The sequence below is a fragment of the Dicentrarchus labrax genome, unplaced genomic scaffold (assembly GCF_905237075.1).
Source record: "Dicentrarchus labrax unplaced genomic scaffold, dlabrax2021, whole genome shotgun sequence".
Lineage (NCBI taxonomy): Eukaryota > Metazoa > Chordata > Actinopteri > Moronidae > Dicentrarchus > Dicentrarchus labrax.
In genome coordinates this window covers 245,458-266,595 of record NW_026136875.1, presented here as the reverse complement: position 1 = coordinate 266,595, position 21,138 = coordinate 245,458, and the positions used below count along the sequence as shown (strand labels likewise).

The 21,138-nt window shown below is 40.7% G+C and overlaps 4 protein-coding genes and 2 long non-coding RNA genes across 65 annotated transcripts in view; 4 read left to right on the top strand and 2 right to left on the bottom strand.

The window, feature by feature from the left end:
• tmprss15 (transmembrane serine protease 15) overlaps positions 1–3,800 on the top strand; it is a 38,402-nt gene extending 34,602 nt beyond the window's left edge. For both annotated transcript variants that reach the window (XM_051394778.1, XM_051394779.1), the window contains exon 24: positions 2,450–3,800. In XM_051394778.1, the coding sequence (XP_051250738.1) occupies positions 2,450–2,577 (128 nt within the window). In that variant the 3' untranslated portion in view covers positions 2,578–3,800. The remainder of the gene's footprint in view (positions 1–2,449) is intronic.
• Positions 3,801–4,116: 316 nt separating this feature from the next.
• ttc1 (tetratricopeptide repeat domain 1) lies at positions 4,117–10,004 on the top strand. Of its 2 annotated transcripts, none has more exons than XM_051394819.1 (8): positions 4,117–4,225; positions 4,781–5,248; positions 5,357–5,417; positions 8,638–8,750; positions 8,834–8,870; positions 8,964–9,106; positions 9,547–9,601; positions 9,790–10,004. In XM_051394819.1, exons 2-8 carry the CDS (start codon positions 4,790–4,792, stop codon positions 9,924–9,926), a joined length of 1,005 nt encoding a protein of 334 aa, XP_051250779.1. In that variant the 5' UTR covers positions 4,117–4,225; positions 4,781–4,789; the 3' UTR covers positions 9,927–10,004. The 2 variants fall into 2 exon arrangements, with proteins under 2 accessions (XP_051250779.1, XP_051250778.1); XM_051394818.1 differs by having other exon boundaries at positions 8,958–9,106.
• A 367-nt stretch (positions 10,005–10,371) lies between these two features.
• Positions 10,372–12,513, bottom strand: pfdn1 (prefoldin subunit 1). Of its 50 annotated transcripts, XR_007883644.1 has the most exons (8): positions 12,332–12,510; positions 12,035–12,157; positions 11,458–11,870; positions 11,147–11,361; positions 11,036–11,113; positions 10,894–10,969; positions 10,824–10,862; positions 10,372–10,749 (listed from the first exon to the last, which is right to left on the bottom strand). XR_007883644.1 is itself a non-coding variant. In XM_051394829.1 (5 exons), exons 1-5 carry the CDS (start codon positions 11,598–11,600, stop codon positions 10,455–10,457), a joined length of 924 nt encoding a protein of 307 aa, XP_051250789.1. In that variant the 5' UTR covers position 11,601; the 3' UTR covers positions 10,372–10,454. The 50 variants fall into 50 exon arrangements, 16 of the variants coding, with proteins under 16 accessions (XP_051250789.1, XP_051250788.1, XP_051250793.1 ...); XR_007883638.1 differs by having other exon boundaries at positions 10,372–10,712; positions 10,783–10,969; positions 12,332–12,513; XR_007883647.1 differs by lacking the exon at positions 10,824–10,862 and having other exon boundaries at positions 10,372–10,712; positions 10,892–10,969; positions 12,332–12,509.
• Positions 10,706–12,735, top strand: LOC127360430 (uncharacterized). Its single transcript, XR_007883738.1, has 8 exons — positions 10,706–10,720; positions 11,013–11,121; positions 11,159–11,193; positions 11,225–11,678; positions 12,007–12,129; positions 12,171–12,252; positions 12,304–12,426; positions 12,632–12,735. It is a non-coding gene; the product is annotated as an uncharacterized LOC127360430 (long non-coding RNA).
• A 1,932-nt stretch (positions 12,736–14,667) lies between these two features.
• On the top strand, positions 14,668–19,940 carry LOC127360478 (deoxycytidine kinase 2). Its single transcript, XM_051394915.1, has 8 exons — positions 14,668–15,075; positions 16,478–16,596; positions 16,692–16,775; positions 16,867–16,976; positions 18,432–18,579; positions 18,748–18,863; positions 18,978–19,077; positions 19,426–19,940. Exons 1-8 carry the CDS (start codon positions 14,991–14,993, stop codon positions 19,450–19,452), a joined length of 789 nt encoding a protein of 262 aa, XP_051250875.1. The 5' UTR covers positions 14,668–14,990; the 3' UTR covers positions 19,453–19,940.
• Positions 17,208–18,266, bottom strand: LOC127360479 (uncharacterized). Of its 9 annotated transcripts, XR_007883752.1 has the most exons (5): positions 18,211–18,266; positions 17,866–17,970; positions 17,590–17,631; positions 17,430–17,509; positions 17,208–17,307 (listed from the first exon to the last, which is right to left on the bottom strand). It is a non-coding gene; the product is annotated as an uncharacterized LOC127360479 (long non-coding RNA). The 9 variants fall into 9 exon arrangements; XR_007883754.1 differs by having other exon boundaries at positions 17,491–17,631; positions 17,824–17,970; XR_007883753.1 differs by lacking the exon at positions 17,590–17,631 and having other exon boundaries at positions 17,824–17,970.
• Positions 19,941–21,138: the final 1,198 nt, after the last annotated feature.

Genomic DNA, 21,138 nt, shown 5'->3' with positions numbered 1-21,138 from the left:
GTCTAGTGTTGTAGACTATGCAATCACTGACATGGACCCCTCAACTATCAGTGCATTGGCACTGTCAGACAGCAATCCCCCCTTTCAGACCACAACCAAATTAATGTGTTCTTTAAATTGTCAGGTCAAATTAGTGACACAAAAAGGGAACCCAATAAGCTGTATAAATTAAATCCTTCTTACAGATGGGCCTCAGACAGTGGAGACAAATTCATCAAGGCTTTGAACTCCCCTGATCTGATGAATTACATATCAATATATAATCAAAATCAATATGTCCCTACCAGAGATGGGGTAAACAAGGCCATTGAGGATATCCATATGATATTTCATAAGGCAGCTATTAGGGCTGACTTCATAAAGCAAAGAGCAAAGATGGAGGCCTATTAAAAGGCAAAATACTGACAAATGGTTTGATCAAGAATGCAAAACAATCAGAAAAGAGCTGAGAAAAATAGCAAATGAGAAACATCGCCAACCGAACAACCCAGCCCTGCGCATTCGATACAGTGACATTTTAAATACATATAAATACATAATTAGGATCAAAAAACAAAATTATACCCAATTGAAACTTGAAGATATTAAGAATGCCATTAACCAAAATCAATTCTGGGATATGTGAAACAAGTTCAACACAAAGCAACAGCAGACATTACCCATCCAAAACGGTGACATCTGGAGATCACATTTTGAAAATCTGTACAAAGACATACCAATCAATCAAATCAATTCAGATCAGTGTATTATGAAAGAAAAACTCCAAAAACTAGAAGAAACAATTAAAGACAACCAAAACCCCCTTGATTTAGAAATTACTTGGGAAGAAATAACCACACAGACAAAATGTCTGAAGCCAAGGAAAGCTTGTGGTCCAGACAGCATTAGAAACGAAATGCTCAAAAGCAGCACCCCAGAAATGCAGGGTGCAGTGTTACATTTGTTCAATGTTACACTACAGGCAGGATGTTTTCCCAACATCTGGTGCAAAGGGCTCATTTCCCCCATTCATAAGAGTGGGGACAAATCAGACCCTAATAACTACCGTGGCATCTGTGTCAGCAGCTGTCTAGGTAAACTATTCTGTAGTATTCTTAATACAAGAATACGAGATTTCCTTGAGGATCAGTCAATCTTAAGTAAAAGTCAGATTGGCTTCCTCCCAAAACACCGCACCACCGACAGTGTATATACCCTTCACACTTTAATCAACAAACATGTACAACAAACTAAGAATGGAAAAATATTCACCTGCTTTATTGATTTCAAGAAAGCTTTGGACTCTATTTGGCAGGAAGGGCTCTATTACAGACTTTTAAACTGTGGTATAGGTGGCAAAATGTATGATCTGGTTAAATCAAAGTATTTGGAAAACGGGTGCTGTTAAAATTGGAGACAAACTAACTGATTTCTTCCCTCAGAGAAGAGGTGGCAGGGTTGCAGTCTAAGTCCGACTTTATTTAACGTGTATATAAATGAACTGGCTGTTGAGTTAGATAAATGTGCTGCTCCGGGCCTCTCCCTCCTAGATAGAGAGGTGAAGTCTCTGTTTTATGCTGATGACCTTGTTCTACTGTCTCCTACTGAACAAGGACTACAGCTACAGCTGGACGTAGTAGAAAAGTACTGTCAGAACTGGGCCCTGGCAGTAAACATGAAGAAAATCAATGTCATGATCTTTCAAAAACGCCCCAGGTGTCATAAGAACAAACACCAATTTACCATCAATAATCATGTCATTGAACACAGCATGAGTTGTACCTACCTTGGTATAACCATAACAGCATCAGGGAGTTTCAACATGGCAGTGAATGCACTAAAAGAAAAAGCTCAAAGAGCTCTGTATGCAATTAAGAGAAAATGTTATAATTTCCATATTCCAATAAAAATCTGGCTTAAAATATTTGATAGTGTCATCCAGCCCATTGCGCTGTACGGTAGTGAAGTATGGGGTCCACTCAGTCATCAGAGCTTTACCCGTTGGGACAAACATCCAATAGAATCTCTCAAGATTAAAAACTCACCTATTCAGAACTGCCTACCCCACTTAACCTTCTACATTGTCTTTTCTTATCTGTTTCTTATTTCTTGCTGTTTTTTGTTTTTTTGTGTTGTACGGTGTCCTCGAGTGCCCAGAGAGGCGCCTCTAATAATTTAATGTATTATTATTTATTATTACATGCAGAATTCTGCAGACTAATATAATGTTCATACTGTTTATATTTTTGATTTATTGTTTTTATTGTTTACAATTACAATATTGTTTTTTAAAAAAACTTTCATGCCAATAAAGCCCATTTTGAATTTAAATTTGAATTTTGAATTTGAATTTGAATTTGAATTTGATAGAGAGAGAGAGAGAGAGAGAGAGAGAGAGAGAGAGTTAGGGTGTTCATATAACTCTAGTGAGGTCAGAGGGTAACGATGTGTTCTGATTGGTTCCTGACAGGTGTGACATCATTCGGGATTGGCTGTGGACGTCCTCAGAGACCTTCAGTCTACGCCAGAGTCTCTGCCTTCACGTCCTGGATCGCCCAGACCAGACGCTCCTCCACCTCCTCCTCCTCCTCCTTCTGATGATGAAGATGAAGTTGCTTCCTGTGTTTGATTCTTTTAATAAAATATTGAATGAAAGCAGTTGATTCCTCTCAGTAATAATCATTTCATTATCTGTGATTCAGTAAAAACAAAAGTATCTGATAATGAAGTAAAAGAATAAATCGTGTTTTATATCAAATGTTTTTACTTGAGGTCATATTTTTATATATGTATATCTTTGAATTGGAGCACACCTTGATAAAGAGATAGAGATCAGCCATAACTTTATAACCACCAGGGTGTGCTGACTGTCAGCAGCACCGACTCCAGATCTGAATTAAATAACAAAGTTAATGATTGAAAGCAGTGAATTCTGGGATTTTACTGGCAGAGGTATGGATCGGCAGATCAATATGTAGTTTAACTTGTTAACCTATAAAGCTCTTCATGGTCAGGCCCCTTCATATCTTAAAGAGCTCATAGTACCCTATTACCCCACTAGAACACTACGTTCTCTGAATGCTGGGCTACTTGTGGTTCCTATAGTCTCTAAAAGTAGAACAGGAGCCAGAGCCTTCAGTTACCAAGCTCCTCTCCTGTGGAACCAGCTTCCAGTTGTGGTTCTGGAGGCAGACACCCTCACCACATTCAAGAGTAGGCTTAAGACATTCCTCTTTGATAAAGCTTATAGTTAGGGCTGGATCAGGTGAGTCCTGAACCATCCCTTAGTTATGCTGCTATAGGCCTAGACTATCGGGGGATTTCCCATGGTGCACTGAGCTCCTCTCTTCCTCTCTCTTTCTGCACTCATTCATGTTCCATTAATGCATGTTACTAACTTCACTTCTTCCCCGGAGTTCTTGTGCTTTCTCGTCTCGCAGGTTCTCATGGATCCTGGTGGAGCCTCCTGCCATGGTCCTGCTTGACTGTGCATCTGTCTGCCTCTCTGCCTCTCTCTCTCTCTCTCTCTCTCTCTCTCTCTCACCCTCTCTCTCTCTGTCTCTCTCTCTCTCTCTCTCTCACCCCAACTGGTCGAGACAGACGACCACCCACCTAGAGCCGGAGGATCTGTCCTAGGTTTCTGCCTTTTAACAGGCAGTTTTTCCTTGCCCTTGTCTCCAAGGTCTTGCTCATGGTGGTACTGTTGGGTCTCTGTAATTAATGTTAAAGAGTTCGGTCTAGACCTGCTCTATTTGAAAAGTGTCCTGAGATAACTTCTGTTATGAATTGGCGCTATACAAATAAAATTGAATTGAATTGAATTGAATTATTATTATTATTATTATTATTATTATTATTATTATTATTATTGTTGTTGTTACTGTTATTATTATTATTATTGTTATTATTATTACTGATGTTATTATTGTTATTATTATTATTACTGATGTTATTATTGTTATTATTGTTATTATTATTACTGATGTTATTATTGTTATTATTATTATTATTATGATTATTACGCCCCCCCCCCCAAAATAGAAACAGCAGAATGAAGAAATTATTGGTTTTCTGCAGATCAATAACATTCAGATCAATCTCCACTCCGAACCAGCAGGTGGCGGTGTAAACCTGCACAGTTTCCGCCAATAAACCGGAAGAAGAAGAAGAAGAAGAAGTAGTAGTAGTAGTATCCAGGAAGTGATGTCAGGCTGCACCCCGGCAGGAGGCTAACCGGTGCTAGCAGGTAAATAAATCAGCTGATTTTAATGTTTTTATTATTTTGATCTTCAATTCACCGTCACACGGATGACATCACACTGATGCGTGACGTATCATAAGGTTGACAACGTCACTAGAGTCCGCGGCTGTCTGTTAGCCTAGCTGTTAGCAGTTAGCTGTGTGTTAGCTCTGCATTAGCAGAGCAGTGATAGTAATACATGATTATAGATTATTGATTGAACAACTACATACAGAACATAGCTCTAGAGCTGTTTATACACTGATTAATGATTATAGATTATTGATTTAAACGAGGAGCGTGAACAGAAATCATTAAAGAGACGATTCATGTTTAGATTGTAGCTGCTTTCCATCAGCAGCAGCAGCAGCAAATATATATATATATATATATATATATGTATGTTATATGTATGTGTATATAAACTGCTGATGGTGTCTGAGGGTTCAGAGCTGGTCTGTGAGGGGGGGGGCAGCAGCAGGGTTTTGGGGGATAGAACCAGAAGTTGATGATTTCTGTGACGAGTTATTAACTAAGTTAACATTTTATTTTGTGTCTCAGAGCTTCAAGATGAGCAGTCGAGCTGCTGGAAAACCCAGAGAGGAGGAGGAGAAGGAGGAAGAGGGGGAGGACTTCTACGACTGCCAGGAGATTTTGGAACCTCCAGAATCAAGAGGGGAGGAGAAGGAGAAAGAGGAGGAGGAAGGAGAGTCGGGGGACTTTAAAACTGACAGACTGACTGACAAGACAAACGTCATAGAGAGGGAGGGAGGAGGACAGGAGGAGGCGCAGGACGACAGACTGCAAGACGACAGGCTGCAGGAGGAGGTGCAGGACGACAGGCTACTGGAGGAGGCGCAGGACGACAGGCTGCAGGAGGAGGCGCAGGACGACAGGCTGCAGGAGGAGGCGCAGGACGACAGGCTGCAGGAGGATTCAGATTCAGAGATGAAGGAGAACCAAGAGGTGGAGTTTGACGATGACTACCTGAGGGAGGTGGAGAAGGAGCTGACAGAGGAAGAGAAGGAGGTAAAACTTTCACCTGTTCACCTGTTCACCTGTTGACCCCAGTGTAGAAAGACGCGTTCAGGTGCTTCCCGGTATTCTTTACAACCTGAAGTTTATTTTCTGTTTCAGAGTCGACAACAGCAAAGTTTGACTCTGAAGGAAAAGGGAAACTGTCAGTTCAAAGCTGGAGGTGAGTACAAAGACCAGTATAAACCAGTATAAAGACCAGTACAAAGACCACTGTAAACCAGTACAAAGACCAGCATAAACCAGTATAAAGACCACTATAAACCAGTACAAAGACTACTATAAACCAGTATAAAGACCACTATAAACCAGTACAAAGAACAGTATAAACCAGTATAAAGACCAGTACAAAGACCACTATAAACCAGTACAAAGACTACTATAAACCAGTACAAAGACTACTATAAACCAGTATAAAGACCACTACAAACCAGTACAAAGACTACTATAAACCAGTATAAAGACCACTACAAACCAGTACAAAGGCTACTATAAACCAGTATAAAGACCAGTATAAACCAGTACAATGACCAGTATAAACCAGTACAAAGACTACCATAAACCAGTATTAAGACCAGTATAAACCAGTATAAAAACCACTACAAACCAGTACAAAGACTACTATAAACCAGTATAAAGACCAATATAAAGCAGTACAACGGTAACGCCGTTATTAAGATGGGAAGAGTAATCAATTAGATTACTTGTTACTGAAAAAAGTAACGCCGTTATTTATAACACCGTTATTCCCATCACTGATAAAGACCACTATAAACCAGTAAAAAGACCACTATAAACCAGTACAAAGACCACTATAAACCAGTACAAAGACCACTTTAAACCAGTACAAAGACCAGTATAAACCAGTACGAAGACCACTATAAACCAGTAAAAAGACCAGTATAAACCAGTACGAAGACCACTATAAACCAGTACAAAGACCACTATAAACCAGTACAAAGACCAGTATAGACCAGTATAAAGACCACTAAAAATACCACTATAAACCAGTACAAATACCAGTATAAAGACCACTATAACCCAGTATAAAGGCCAGCATAAACCAGTATAAAGACCACTACAAACCAGTACAAAGACTACTATAAACCAGTATAAAGACCACTATAAACCAGTACAAAGAACAGTATAAACCAGTATAAAGACCAGTACAAAGACCACTATAAACCAGTATAAAGACCACTACAAACCAGTACAAAGACTACTATAAACCAGTATAAAGACCTGTACAAACCAGTACAAAGACTACTATAAACCAGTAGAAAGACCAGTATAAAGACCACTACAAACCAGTACAAAGGCTACTTTAAACCAGTATAAACACCACTATAAACCAGTACAATGACCAGTATAAACCAGTATAAAGACCAGTACAAAGACCACCATAAACCAGTATGAAGACCAGTATAAACCAGTATAAAACCACTACAAACCAGTACAAAGACTACTATAAACCAGTACAAAGACTACTATAAACCAGTACAATGACCAGTATAAACCAGTATAAAGACCAGTACAAAGACTACTATAAACCAGTATATAAACCAGTATAAAGACCACTATAAACCAGTACAAAGACTACTATAAACCAGTACAAAGACTACTATAAACCAGTACAATGACCAGTATAAACCAGTATAAAGACCAGTACAAAGACTACTATAAACCAGTATGAAGACCAGTATAAACCAGTATAAAGACCACTACAAACCAGTACAAAGACTACTATAAACCAGTATAAAGACCAGTATAAACCAGTATAAAGACCACTATAAACCAGTACAAAGACTACTATAAACCAGTATAAAGACCACTATAAACCAGTACAATGACCAGTATAAACCAGTATAAAGACCAGTACAAAGACCACTATAAACCAGTATGAAGACCAGTATAAACCAGTATAAAGACCACTACAAACCAGTACAAAGACTACTTTAAACCAGTATAAAGACCAGTACAAAGACCACTATAAACCAGTATGAAGACCAGTATAAACCAGTATAAAGACCACTACAAACCAGTACAAAGACTACTTTAAACCAGTATAAAGACCAGTACAAAGACCACTATAAACCAGTATAAAGACCAGTATAAACCAGTATAAAGACCACTATAAACCAGTACAAAGACTACTATAAACCAGTATGAAGACCACTATAACCCAGTATAAAGACCAGTATAAACCAGTATAAAGACCACTATAAACCAGTACAAAGACTACTATAAACCAGTACGAAGACCACTATAACCCAGTATAAAGACCAGTATTAACCAGTATAAAGACCAGTACAAAGACCACTATAAACCAGTACAAAGACCACTATAAACCAGTACAAAGACTACTATAAACCATTATAAAGACCACTATAACCCAGTATAAAGACCAGTATAAACCAGTATAAAGACCAGTACAAAGACCACTATAAACCAGTATAAAGACCACTATAAACCAGTACAAAGACCAGTATAAACCAGTATAAACCAGTACAAAGACCACTACAAACCAGTACAAAGACTACTATAAACCAGTATAAAGACCTGTATAAACCAGTACAAAGACTACTATAAACCAGCATAAAGACCACTATAAACCAGTACAAAGACCAGTATAAAGACCACTACAAACCAGTACAAAGGCTACTATAAACCAGTATAAAGACCACTATAAACCAGTACAATGACCAGTATAAACCAGTATAAAGACCAGTACAAGGACCACTATAAAACAGTATGAAGACCAGTATAAAGACCGCTACAAACCAGTACAAAGACTACTATAAAGACCAGTACAAAGACCACTATATACCACTATAAGCCAGTATAAAGACCAGTATAAACCAGTATAAAGCCCACTACAAACCAGTACAAAGACTACTATAAACCAGTATAAAGACCACTATAAACCAGTATAAAGACCAGTATAAACCAGTATAAAGACCACTATAAACCAGTATAAAGACCAGTATAAACCAGTACAAAGACCAGTATAAACCAGTATAAACCAGTACAAAGACCTCTATAGACCAGTATAAACCAGTATAAACCAGTACAAAGACCACTATAGACCAGTAGGAACCAGTATAAACCACTATAAACCAGTACAAAGACCAGTATGAAGACCAGTACAAAGACCAGTATAAACCAGTACAAAGACCAGTATAAACCAGCACAAAGACCACTATAGACCAGTAGAAACCAGTATAAAGACCACTATAAACCAGTACAAAGACCAGTAGAAACCAGTATAAAGACCACTATAAACCAGTATAAACCAGCACAAAGACCACTATAGAGACCGCCATAGACCAGCAGAAACCAGTATAAAGACCAGTATAAACCAGGACAAACTGTTCCTCCTGCAGACTGGCTGGAGGCGGAGCGGAGCTACAAGGAGGCGCTGGTTTTATGTCCCGTGTGTTTCAGCAGAGAGCGAGCCGTCCTGTTCTCCAACAGAGCTGCTGCGAGACTGCACCTGGTAACAGCTAGCAGCATGCTAACTACATGCTAACTACATGCTAACTACATGCTAACTACATGCTAACAGTGTCTCTGTTTCAGGGTCTGAAGGATCAGGCGATCTCCGACTGCACCAGAGGTGAGTGATGACATCATTGCGTACCTGTACAGCACAGGGTCGGTCACTGGCTGATCTGTGTATTGATTGGTTGTCTGGTTGCCGTAGCGATAGAGCTGAATCCAGACTACGTGCGGGCATTGCTGAGGAGGGCGGAGCTTTACGAGCAGACGGAGAAGCTGGACGAGGCTCTGGAGGACTACAAGAAGGTTCTGGAGCGAGACCCAAACCAGACCACTGCCAGACATGCCTGCATGGTGAGTCCCGACCTCTGGGACCAGAACCAGAACGGTCTGTTAGCATTCAGCACAACTCACTGTCGGTCCGACTATTGATCTGAATATGATTCGCCCTGAGATATAATCGGAGGGGCGTTATTGTTACGTTTATATGAACCAGAGACTGACCTCTGCCCTGTATCTGCGGCACTGACCTCTGCCCTGTATCTACGTAAAGAAGAAGGGGGTTGTCACAGGGTTGACACGTTGTCCCGACTCCCCAGAGATTTAATCTGGTAATGAAACCAAATCAGAGCGGACGGGAAAAAGCTACTGAGGACCGAATGTAGTATTTAAGATGTCTCCATGGCAACATTATACTTCCTCTTACATCCCAAAATAAATAATTAATGAGCTTCATGTTGAACTGTTGATATCTTTATATTATTTATCTGTCTGTCTACCTGTCTGTCTGCCAGAGGTTGCCTCAGCAGATTCAGGAGAGAAATGAGAAGTTGAAGGAGGAGATGATGAGTACGTACTGCACCTGAACACACCACCTTAAAGGAACAGTACACTGTTTATAACTGATCAATAATCAATTCAGATATATTCATACATCAGATCAGATTTGTTCCAGTATTTTCACAATAAAAGCACACAGTTACTTCACGTCAAGCGATCATTTCAAACCCTTCCTGTGACCTTTGACCCCTCCGCAGGTAAACTGAAGGACCTGGGGAACCTGGTCTTGAGACCTTTCGGACTTTCTACCAACAACTTCCAGGTGAACCAGGACTCCGACACCGGCTCCTACTCCATCAACTTCATCCAGAACCCAAACAACAACAACAGATGACATCACGGCCAGTACAGTCACCTGTGTATCTACCTGTCTGTGTTCAGAGGAAAATAAACTCATTGATTTGCTGATTGATTCTTTGCCCGTTTCTTGGTATCCATGGTAACCTGTGCTGCAGGTCAGAGGACCAATCAGATTGATGGAAACATTGATGTCAAAGATCAATAGATATTTCTATCGATCAGTTTGTGTTCAGGCTTTCAGGTGTTTAAATAAACTATCAATATTCATCCTGATCAGCACCTGCTGTTTCAGTTTTTAGTCTGCTGCTGTCAATCAATAAAGTCGATCAGAGGAAAGCCTGCTATCTTTAAATGAACAGTGTCACTATCTATCAGTCTTTATTGATATGTATTGATTGTTTATCTGAACACCTGGACCAGCAAGCGGCAGTGGAGTCCAGATCAATACAGTGATCAATGAATGAAAACAGGCAACAGACTGAAGGTTCAACATTTTAATATGAACAAACTCTAAACACATACATTGATTATTGAGTATAGATGAGTTATTGATTACAGATGATCACTGAGCTCTCCTGGACAGCAGCATCTCTCGGATGTTGTCTTCTGCTTCTTTCACGCTGCGTTCAAGGTACACCTTCTTCTGCTGGAAATCACACAACACACAGTCAGACCACTGATACACCTGGACAGGTAGCGCGCGCGCCCACACACACACCTGGACAGGTAGCGCGCCCCACACACACACACCTGGACAGGTAGCGCGCACACACACACACACACACCTGGACAGGTAGCGCGCACACACACACACACACACCTGGACAGGTAGCGCGCCCACACACACACACACACACCTGGACAGGTAGCGCGCACACACACACACACACACACACCTGGACAGGTAGCGCGCACACACACACACACACACACCTGGACAGGTAGCGCGCACACACACACACACACACACCTGGACAGGTAGCGCGCACACACACACACACACACCTGGACAGGTAGCGCGCACACACACACACACACACACCTGGACAGGTAGCGCGCACACACACACACACACACCTGGACAGGTAGCGCCCCACACACACACACACACCCTGGACAGGTAGCGCGCCCACACACACACACACACCTGGACAGGTAGCGCGCCCACACACACACACACACACCTGGACAGGTAGCGCGCCCACACACACACACACACACCTGGACAGGTAGCACGCCCACACACACACACACACACCTGGACAGGTAGCGCGCCCACACACACACACACACCTGGACAGGTAGCGCGCCCACACACACACACCTGGACAGGTAGCACGCCCACACACACCTGGACAGGTAAGGTTTCAGAGTGTTTTTGTACCTCAAGTTCTTTAATTTTCTCATCAGCTGTTTTCTGTTTGTCTGTCAGCTGATTGTTGATTTCCTCCTTCGACTGAAGAATGAACCTGAGACACACACACACACACACACACACACACCACCAGTGCAGTTTATTATCTATCCAGGTGAACAAAAGTCTTGTTGTTGCCATGGAAACTCACATGCGTCCAACTCCCTCGTAGAGTCGCGTGTTGTCCGGCAGCACGCCGATCTCTGCGTGAGTTAGCTTAGCATGTTTCTGAACCCGAGTCAGCTGATCGATCTGCAGGTCGGCCAACTTCACCTTCTGCTGCGTGTCGATCATCTTCACCTGCAGCTCCGAGAACGCCTACAACAGAGAGGTATCACTCTGATTAAACACACCTGAACCAACAACAGAGAGGTATCACTCTGATTAAATACACCTGAACCAACAACAGAGAGGTATCACTCTGATTAAACACACCTGAACCAACAACAGAGAGGTATCACTCTGATTAAACACACCTGAACCTCCAACAGAGAGGTATCACTCTGATTAAACACACCTGAACCTCCAACAGAGAGGTATCACTCTGATTAAACACACCTGAACCTACAACAGAGAGGTATCACTCTGATTAAACACACCTGAACCTACAACAGAGAGGTATCACTCTGATTAAACACACCTGAACCAACAACAGAGAGGTATCACTCTGATTAAACACACCTGAACCTACAACAGAGAGGTATCACTCTGATTAAACACACCTGAACCAACAACAGAGAGGTATCACTCTGATTAAACACACCTGAACCAACAACAGAGAGGTATCACTCTGATTAAATACACCTGAACCAACAACAGAGAGGTATCACTCTGATTAAACACACCTGAACCTACAACAGAGAGGTATCACTCTGATTAAATACACCTGAACCAACAACAGAGAGGTATCACTCTGATTAAATACACCTGAACCAACAACAGAGAGGTATCACTCTGATTAAACTGAACCACATTGATTACCACAACCAACAGAGAGGTATCACTCTGATTAAACTCACCTGAACCAACAACAGAGAGGTATCACTCTGATTAAACTCACCTGAACCAACAACAGAGAGGTATCACTCTGATTAAACACACCTGAACCAACAACAGAGAGGTATCACTCTGATTAAACACACCTGAACCAACAACAGAGAGGTATCACTCTGATTAAACACACCTGAACCTCCAACAGAGAGGTATCACTCTGATTAAACACACCTGAACCAACAACAGAGAGGTATCACTCTGATTAAACACACCTGAACCTACAACAGAGAGGTATCACTCTGATTAAACACACCTGAACCAACAACAGAGAGGTATCACTCTGATTAAACTCACCTGAACCAACAACAGAGAGGTATCACTCTGATTAAATACACCTGAACCTCCTCCTCACTGATTAATCTTTCATCGATATATGTATCTCTATAATCGATATATGTATCGATATAATCGATATATGTATCGATATAACAATGTGCGTGCAGCGTGGTCAGTGTTAGCCTCTCATGCTAACAGTCCGCGTTGCTAACGGGCCGATTATTGATCATTATTATTGATATTTTCCCGCCACGGCTCTCCGTTAAACACAGACAGACAGACAGACAGGCAGACAGACAGGCAGACAGACAGGCAGACAGACAGGATAGATGAGGTAGAAACGGTCTGTTACCTTCTTCAGCTCCAGGTCTATGGGCGCCGCCATGTTCACCAACAAACACAGCCGCACACTGCGCATGTGCAAACATTATTCTTCTGCTTCTTCTTCTTTGGGTTTAATGGCGGTTGCCAGTAACCGGAAACCGGAGATTGTCAGAAAAAAAAAACCTGCTTTATATTTCTACATAAATTAAACTTATATATTTATATATTATATTTAATACATTAAATATAATATATAAATATAATATATAAATACTATATATATTTATATATTTATATATTATATTTAATACATATATTATATTTATATATTTATATATTATATTTAATACATTAAATATAATATATAAATATAATATATGTATACATATATTATATTTATATATTTATATATTATATTTAATACATTAAATATTGCACCAAGACTAATTCCTTGTGTAAAAACCTACCTGTCAATCAATCTGATTCTGATATAATATATAAACTGTTTCATTAATGTAAATACAGGAAGCAGAAGGATGATGGGGCTGGGTTCTCTCTGAAGTCCACAACCATCTCCACTGGTGGTTCTGGCTGCACCAGGTCACCAGATGGTCAATCTCCCATCTGGAGGCGGACTCATCTCCACCAGCTCCACCTGCTGCTTCCTGTCAGACAGGAAGTCTGTGATCCACCTGCAGTGAGCTGGGAGAGCCTGTAGCAGAGCAGGGATGATGGTGTTGAACACAGAGCTGAAGTCCACAAACAGGATCCTGGTGTGAAGTGCAGGGCCATGTTAACTGCATCATCCACAGACCTGTTGGCTCTGTAGGCGAACTGCAGGGGGTCCAGGAGAGGGTCCGTTATGGCTTTCAGGTGGAGCAGGTCAGTGAGGTAGGAAGGAGCCTGGTTATGGAGGGCTTTGTGTGTGAGGAGGAGGATTTTGAACTGAATGCGCTGTGGAACTGGGAGCCAGTGGAGGTTCTGGAGGACGGGAGTGATGTGATCACAGGTGCTGGTGTGGGTGAGCAGACGTGCAGCGGAGTTTTGGATGTACTGTAGCTTATTCAGAGTTCTGGATGGTGTGCCATAGAGGATGCTGTTGCAGTAGTTGATTCTGGAGGTGATGAAGGCGTGGATGAGGGTTTCAGCAGCAGATGAGATATATATATATTATATATATATATATATATAATTAATGCTGACAGTAGTAACTCTGCTTACTGATGCTCTGATGTCACAGTGTGCAGCTGTCTGTCTGTCTGACTGTCTGTCTGTCTGTAACATTTCAACCGTCTGTATACAGAATATCTGCTGATGATGGATGGATGTAGTTTTGTGCTACTGTCCCATTTGATACCTTCAGGTTGTGTGTGTGTGTGTGTGTGTGTGTGTGTGTGTGTGTGTGTGTGTGTGTGTGTGTGTGGAGTGTCAGCACTGCAGGTTCAGTGATTTATAACAGAAGGGTTATAACAGGGTTGAGACATTTACTGAGTTTAACCTCAGTACAGTCAGATGATTCAGTTTACTGATCAATTAACAGGTTTTATGGTGGAGGACCTCTTTAATCGTAGAGTGAGACATCTTTATTTTAGCTGTGGAACCGGAGCGGAGTGAGACATCTTTATTTTAGCTGTGGAACCGGAGCGGAGTGACACATCTTTATTTTAGCCGTGGAACCGGAGGGTGCACACTTATTTTAGCTGTGGAACCGGAGCGGAGTGACACATCTTTATTTTAGCTGTGGAACCGGAGCGGAGTGACACATCTTTATTTTAGCTGTGGAACCGGAGCGGAGTGACACATCTTTATTTTAGCTGTGGAACCGGAGCGGAGTGAGACATCTTCTCAGGTGTGTTGTAATGAAATATCTCTGCGCCTGCGCAGTCGCGCCCCCGGAAACTGAACTGTAACCGCGCGCGGGATTCAACCTTAGAAGCAGTCGGTCAGTTTCTGTCCGCGCGCTGAACGAGGAAACAAACAAACAAACAAACAAACAAACAAACAAACGGGATAAAACAGATTGTTGTAAACATGGCGACCCCTCCGAAGAGAGCGCTCCGTGTTCCCGCCACTCAGACCCGCACAGAGAAGAAGATCTCCATCGAGGGAAACATCGGTGAGTGATCAGCTGACTGTAGAATGATTGATTATCTGATCGATTAACGGTCCATCGGGAACATCGGTGAGTGATCAGCTGACTGTAGAATGATTGATTATCGATCGATTAACGGTCCATCAGAAACATCGGTGAGGATCAGCTGACTGTAGAATGATTGATTATCTGATCGATTAACGGTCCATCGAGGGAAACATCGGTGAGTGATCAGCTGACTGTAGAATGATTGATTATCTGATCGATTAACGGTCCATCGAGGGAAACATCGGTGAGTGATCAGCTGACTGTAGAATGATTGATTATCTGATCGATTAACGGTCCATTCTGCCGGTGAACACCGACTCACCGCCACCGGAGGAAAATGGAGGATTTGTAGTTTTTAAAAGTTAAACAGATAAAATCCTTCCCGCCTCAACGGACCTGATTGGCGCCAAATTAAACCGATCACTGACTGTCAATAATCAATAATCAGAGTGTTTCTATATCGGTGGATACAAATATCTGTTAGCAGTAAAAGTACTGCAGTGTACTTTAAAGTATAAGTACTCATTATTGTGGTATTATTTAATTTATATTATTATTATCATTATTTATATACAATATTATTTAATTTATATTATTGTTATTATTTATATATAATTTATATTTTATTATCATTATTTATATACAATATTATTTAATTTATATTATTATTATCATTATTTATATACAATATTATTTAATTTATATTATTGTTATTATTTATATATAATTTATATTTTATTATCATTATTTATATACAATATTATTTAATTTATATTATTGTTATTATTTATATACAATATTATTTAATTTATATTATTGTTATTATTTATATATAATTTATATTTTATTATCATTATTTATATACAGTATTATATAATTTATATTATTGTTATTATTTATATATAATATTATTTAATTTATATTATTGTTATTATTTATATATAATTTATATTTTATTATCATTATTTATATACAATATTATTTAATTTATATTCTTATTATCATTATTTATATACAATATTATTTAATTTATATTATTGTTATTATTTATATATAATTTATATTTTATTATCATTATTTATATACAATATTATTTAATTTATATTATTGTTATTATTTATATATAATATTATTTAATTTATATTATTATTATTTATATACAATATTATTTAATTTATATTATTGTTATTATTTATATATAATATTATTTAATTTATATTATTGTTATTATTTATATATAATATATTTTAATTTATATTATTATTTTAATTTATACATAATGTTATATTATTATTATTATTATTATTTATATATAATATTATATAATTTGTCTCTCTGCCTGTGTGTCTGTCTCTCTCTCTACCTGTCTGTGTCTCAGCTGCAGGTAAGTCTACGTTCGTGCGCCTCCTCCAGGGGGCGTCGGAGGACTGGGAGGTGATTCCTGAACCAATCGGGAAATGGTGCAACGTTCAGAACGACAGCGACAACATTTACCAGGTGAACATACAGCACCTGAACACAATGACATCATCGTCTGTTTACCTGTCTGTTTACCTGTCTGTTAACCTGTCTGTCTACCTGTCTGTCTGCAGGAACTGAGCTCCTCTCAGAAGAGTGGAGGAAACCTGCTCCAGATGTTGTATGATAAACCGAGCCGCTGGTCCTACACCTTCCAGGTAACTGCTCCTGACTCCACCCACTCAGGTGGTGATGATGAGCTGTAAGACTAATCATTTACCTGTCTGTCTCTACCTGTCTGTCTGTCAGAGCTATGCGTGTCTCAGCAGAGTTCGTTCTCAGCTTCAGTCTCCATCAGCCAAACTCCGGCAGGCCGAAAACCCTGTTCAGTTCTACGAGCGCTCCGTCTACTCAGACAGGTAACTGCACACACCTTAGACAGGTAACTGCACCATAGACAGGTAACTGCACACACCTTAGACAGGTAACTGCACACACCTTAGACAGGTAACTGCACACACCTTAGACAGGTAACTGCACCATAGACAGGTAACTGCACACACCTTAGACAGGTAACTGCACCATAGACAGGTAACTGCACCATAGACAGGTAACTGCACACACCTTAGACAGGTAACTGCACACACCTTAGACAGGTAACTGCACACACCTTAGACAGGTAACTGCACCATAGACAAGTAACTGCACCGTAGACAGGTAACTGCACACACCTTAGACAGGTAACTGCACCTTAGACAGGTAACTGCACACACCTTAGACAGGTAACTGCACCTTAGACAGGTAACTGCACCTTAGACAGGTAACTGCACCATAGACAGGTAACTGCACACACCTTAGACAGGTAACTGCACCATAGACAAGTAACTGCACCTTAGACAGGTAACTGCACACACCTTAGACAGGTAACTGCACCATAGACAAGTAACTGCACCTTAGACAGGTAACTGCACACACCTTAGACAGGTAACTGCACCATAGACAAGTAACTGCACCTTAGACAGGTAACTGCACACACCTTAGACAGGTAACTGCACCTTAGACAGGTAACTGCACCTTAGACAGGTAACTGCACCATAGACAGGTAACTGCACCGTAGACTGGTAACTGCACCTTAGACAGGTAACTGCACCGTAGACTGGTAACTGCACCACCTAGACAGGTAACTGCACCTTAGACAGGTAACTGCACCTTAGACAGGTAACTGCACCATAGACAGGTAACTGCACCTTAGACAGGTAACTGCACACACCTTAGACAGGTAACTGCACCTTAGACAGGTAACTGCACACACCTTAGACAGGTAACTGTAGTACTCAGTGTGTACTGTGTGTACAGTGTGTAGTACTCAGTGTGTAGTACTCAGTGTGTAGTACTCAGTGTGTACTGTGTGTACTGTGTGTACAGTGTGTAGTACTCAGTGTGTACTGTGTGTACTGTGTGTACAGTGTGTAGTACTCAGTGTGTACTGTGTGTACTGTGTGTACAGTGTGTAGTACTCAGTGTGTACTGTGTGTACAGTGTGTAGTACTCAGTGTGTACTGTGTGTACAGTGTGTAGTACTCAGTGTGTAGTACTCAGTGTGTACTGTGTGTACAGTGTGTAGTACTCAGTGTGTACGTACTCAGTGTGTACATGTGTGTACTGTGTGTACAGTGTGTAGTACTCAGTGTGTACTGTGTGTACAGTGTGTAGTACTCAGTGTGTAGTACTCAGTGTGTACTGTGTGTACAGTGTGTAGTACTCAGTGTGTAGTACTCAGTGTGTACTGTGTGTACTGTGTGTAGTGAGTACAGTGTGTAGTACCAGTGTGTAGTACTCAGTGTGTACTATTACTGTGTGTACTGTGTGTACAGGTACGTGTTTGCGTCCAACCTGTTTGAGAGCGGGAACCTGACAGAAACAGAGTGGAGTGTTTATGAGGACTGGCACACCTGGTTACTGAACCAGTTCCACCCCGACATCAACCTGGACGCCATCATCTACCTGAGAGCTCAGCCACAGGTACTGCTAATAATGCTAATAATGCTAATAATGCTAATAATGCTAATGCTAATAATGCTGTCAATACTGATACTACTGCTTTCAGTAGCGCTGCCTTCAGGCTCTCAGTGTTTGTCTGTATATTACAGCGCTGCCTTCAGGCTCTCAGTGTTTGTCTGTATATTACAGCGCTGTATGCAGCGTTTGCTCCATCGGGGCAGGGAGGAGGAGCAGGGCATCCCTCTGGAGTATCTGGAGCAGCTTCACTTTAAACATGAATCCTGGCTCTTCCACAGGAACCTCAGGTAACGCCACAGGGACGCACTGAGCACGCTCAGTCTGTCTCAGCAGGTCTTTGCTGTAGTTTATGGATATGTGATGATGCGTTCAGGCTCAATCTGTACATTAACTGTGTTCAGGTTGGACTTTGAGTACCTGAACAATGTTCCTGTTCTCATTCTGAACGTTGACGACGACTTCAAGAACGACCGGATCAAACAGGAAGTCCTCATCGACAAGGTTACATTTTATTATTAATACTGTTGTTGTTGTTGTTGTTGTTGTTATTTTCCTGTGTGGCTGCAGCTGACAGACACTGTGTAATGAATTCATCGTCAGTGTTTCACTTTGATGAGGAAACACGGCAGCGTGTTTTACCAAAGGACTCAAACATCACACAGATGTTAAACACACATTATATCATTTCTGCCACTAGGGGGCCTCCTCTCCAAAACAAACCTGTAACCTCTGACCCCTGACCTCTAACCCTCGACCCCTGACGCAGCGTTACCTGAATAAAGTGTCTGATGGAAACAACCTGCTGACGCTTCCTGTTTGATCTGATCTGGAGTCTGTTTCCTCCTGCAGGTCAGAGACTTTCTCACCACGCTGTAGATCTCATCCACCAATCACAGCTCAGGAAACGGACTCGTCTGATTGGACCACTCGTTACACTCTGTAAATGTTTCATTGAGTGTTTTTAACTCGTCAGCGACGTTTTAATGCAGAGAATCACTTTATCTGCAGTTTGTATATTTCTACGTGTGTGTGAGTGTGTGTGTGTGTGTGTGAGTGAGTGTGTGTGTGAGAGAGAGAGTTTGTGAGTGAGTGAGTGAGTGAGTGAGTGTGTGTGATGTATTTACTCAAATTACTTTGATATTTATGCTTCAGTGTTTATCACCTTCTCAGAGGTCAAATCACAGTTCCTGTTTGTCCTGACTGTCATTGAACATATCACGGTGCCTTCAAGGACAGATGTTTTTCTGTGAATCAGTTTGAATAAAGAACTTAACTCAACTTTATTCATACCGCACTTTTCATACAAACATGCAGCTCAAAGTGCTTCACAAAACAACAACAATAAATAAAATGTTAATAAATAATCCGAATCTTGTTTATTGCCAAGTTTTCACATATGAGGGATTTGCTTTGGTGAGTTGGTGCATAACAATTCATAGTTTTCAGTCACGTGACTAACACGGCGTTCCAACATGGCAACTTACACTGGAAACTGGAAGTGCAAAAGAATCATTTGAATCATTCATTTCATGAATATTTTTATCACCTCAAAAAAAAAGAAAAACGTGAACAAAAGTTTTCTATTTGAGCAGTTTTAAAGAGTTCGGTCTAGACCTGCTCTATTTGAAAAGTGTCCTGAGATAACTTCTGTTATGAATTGGTGACATACAAATAAAACTGAATTGAAAATTGAATTTGATGTTTACGAGAGAGAATCTGCTCCACACAGCGACGGGGCAGAAAGATTACATTTTATTGTGACCCAGTCCTCGTCCTCCTCCTCGAACAACGCTGATGAAGGATCCGGTGCTGCAGGTGGAGTCAGAGACAGTGAGCTGGTCCTGTAACAGAACTAGTCTACTAACAGGATCCTCGAGTAGGACAGAAGAACATCAGTTAGACTCAAACAAATGAAAAGATTCTGGAGGAGAGTTTGACGTGATGGTCTGGGGACGCTTTGGTTCTGGTACAGGAAGGAAGCCTCTCGGTCTACTGAGACCTGATGGAACCGGGCCGGTCCCACTGCTGCTGCAGGAAGAGAGGGAAGAGATTCCTGAAGGGTTCCTCGACAGAGTGACTAATACTAATACTGTAACTATATTTAGAGGGTTATTTATTATCAGAATCAGATATTATATATTATATTATTATTATTTATTATAACTATATATCTTATACAATATCAGTTATGATATATTATTTATATTAAACATGTTAAAGTGCTGCTGGAGGTCTGAGTGCTTTACATGATGTCACACACTGACAGCCAATCAGAGGACAGTCTGCGTCAGGTCACAGGGGAGGACGTCTGTGCTAACAGCTAACAATGATTGAAGAGTTTAACTTTGTTCTGTTAATGTTCAACATTAAAACATTTAAAGTTAGTTTGTCTGTTTCACAGTGACTCAACATCATGTTTCACACACAATAACACACACACACACACACACACACAATAATACACACACACATCCAGAACTCACCCACACCCGCTTCAGTGACCACATCACTCCTGTCCTCCAGAGCAGTTTATACACTGATATACTGATCACTGATATATTG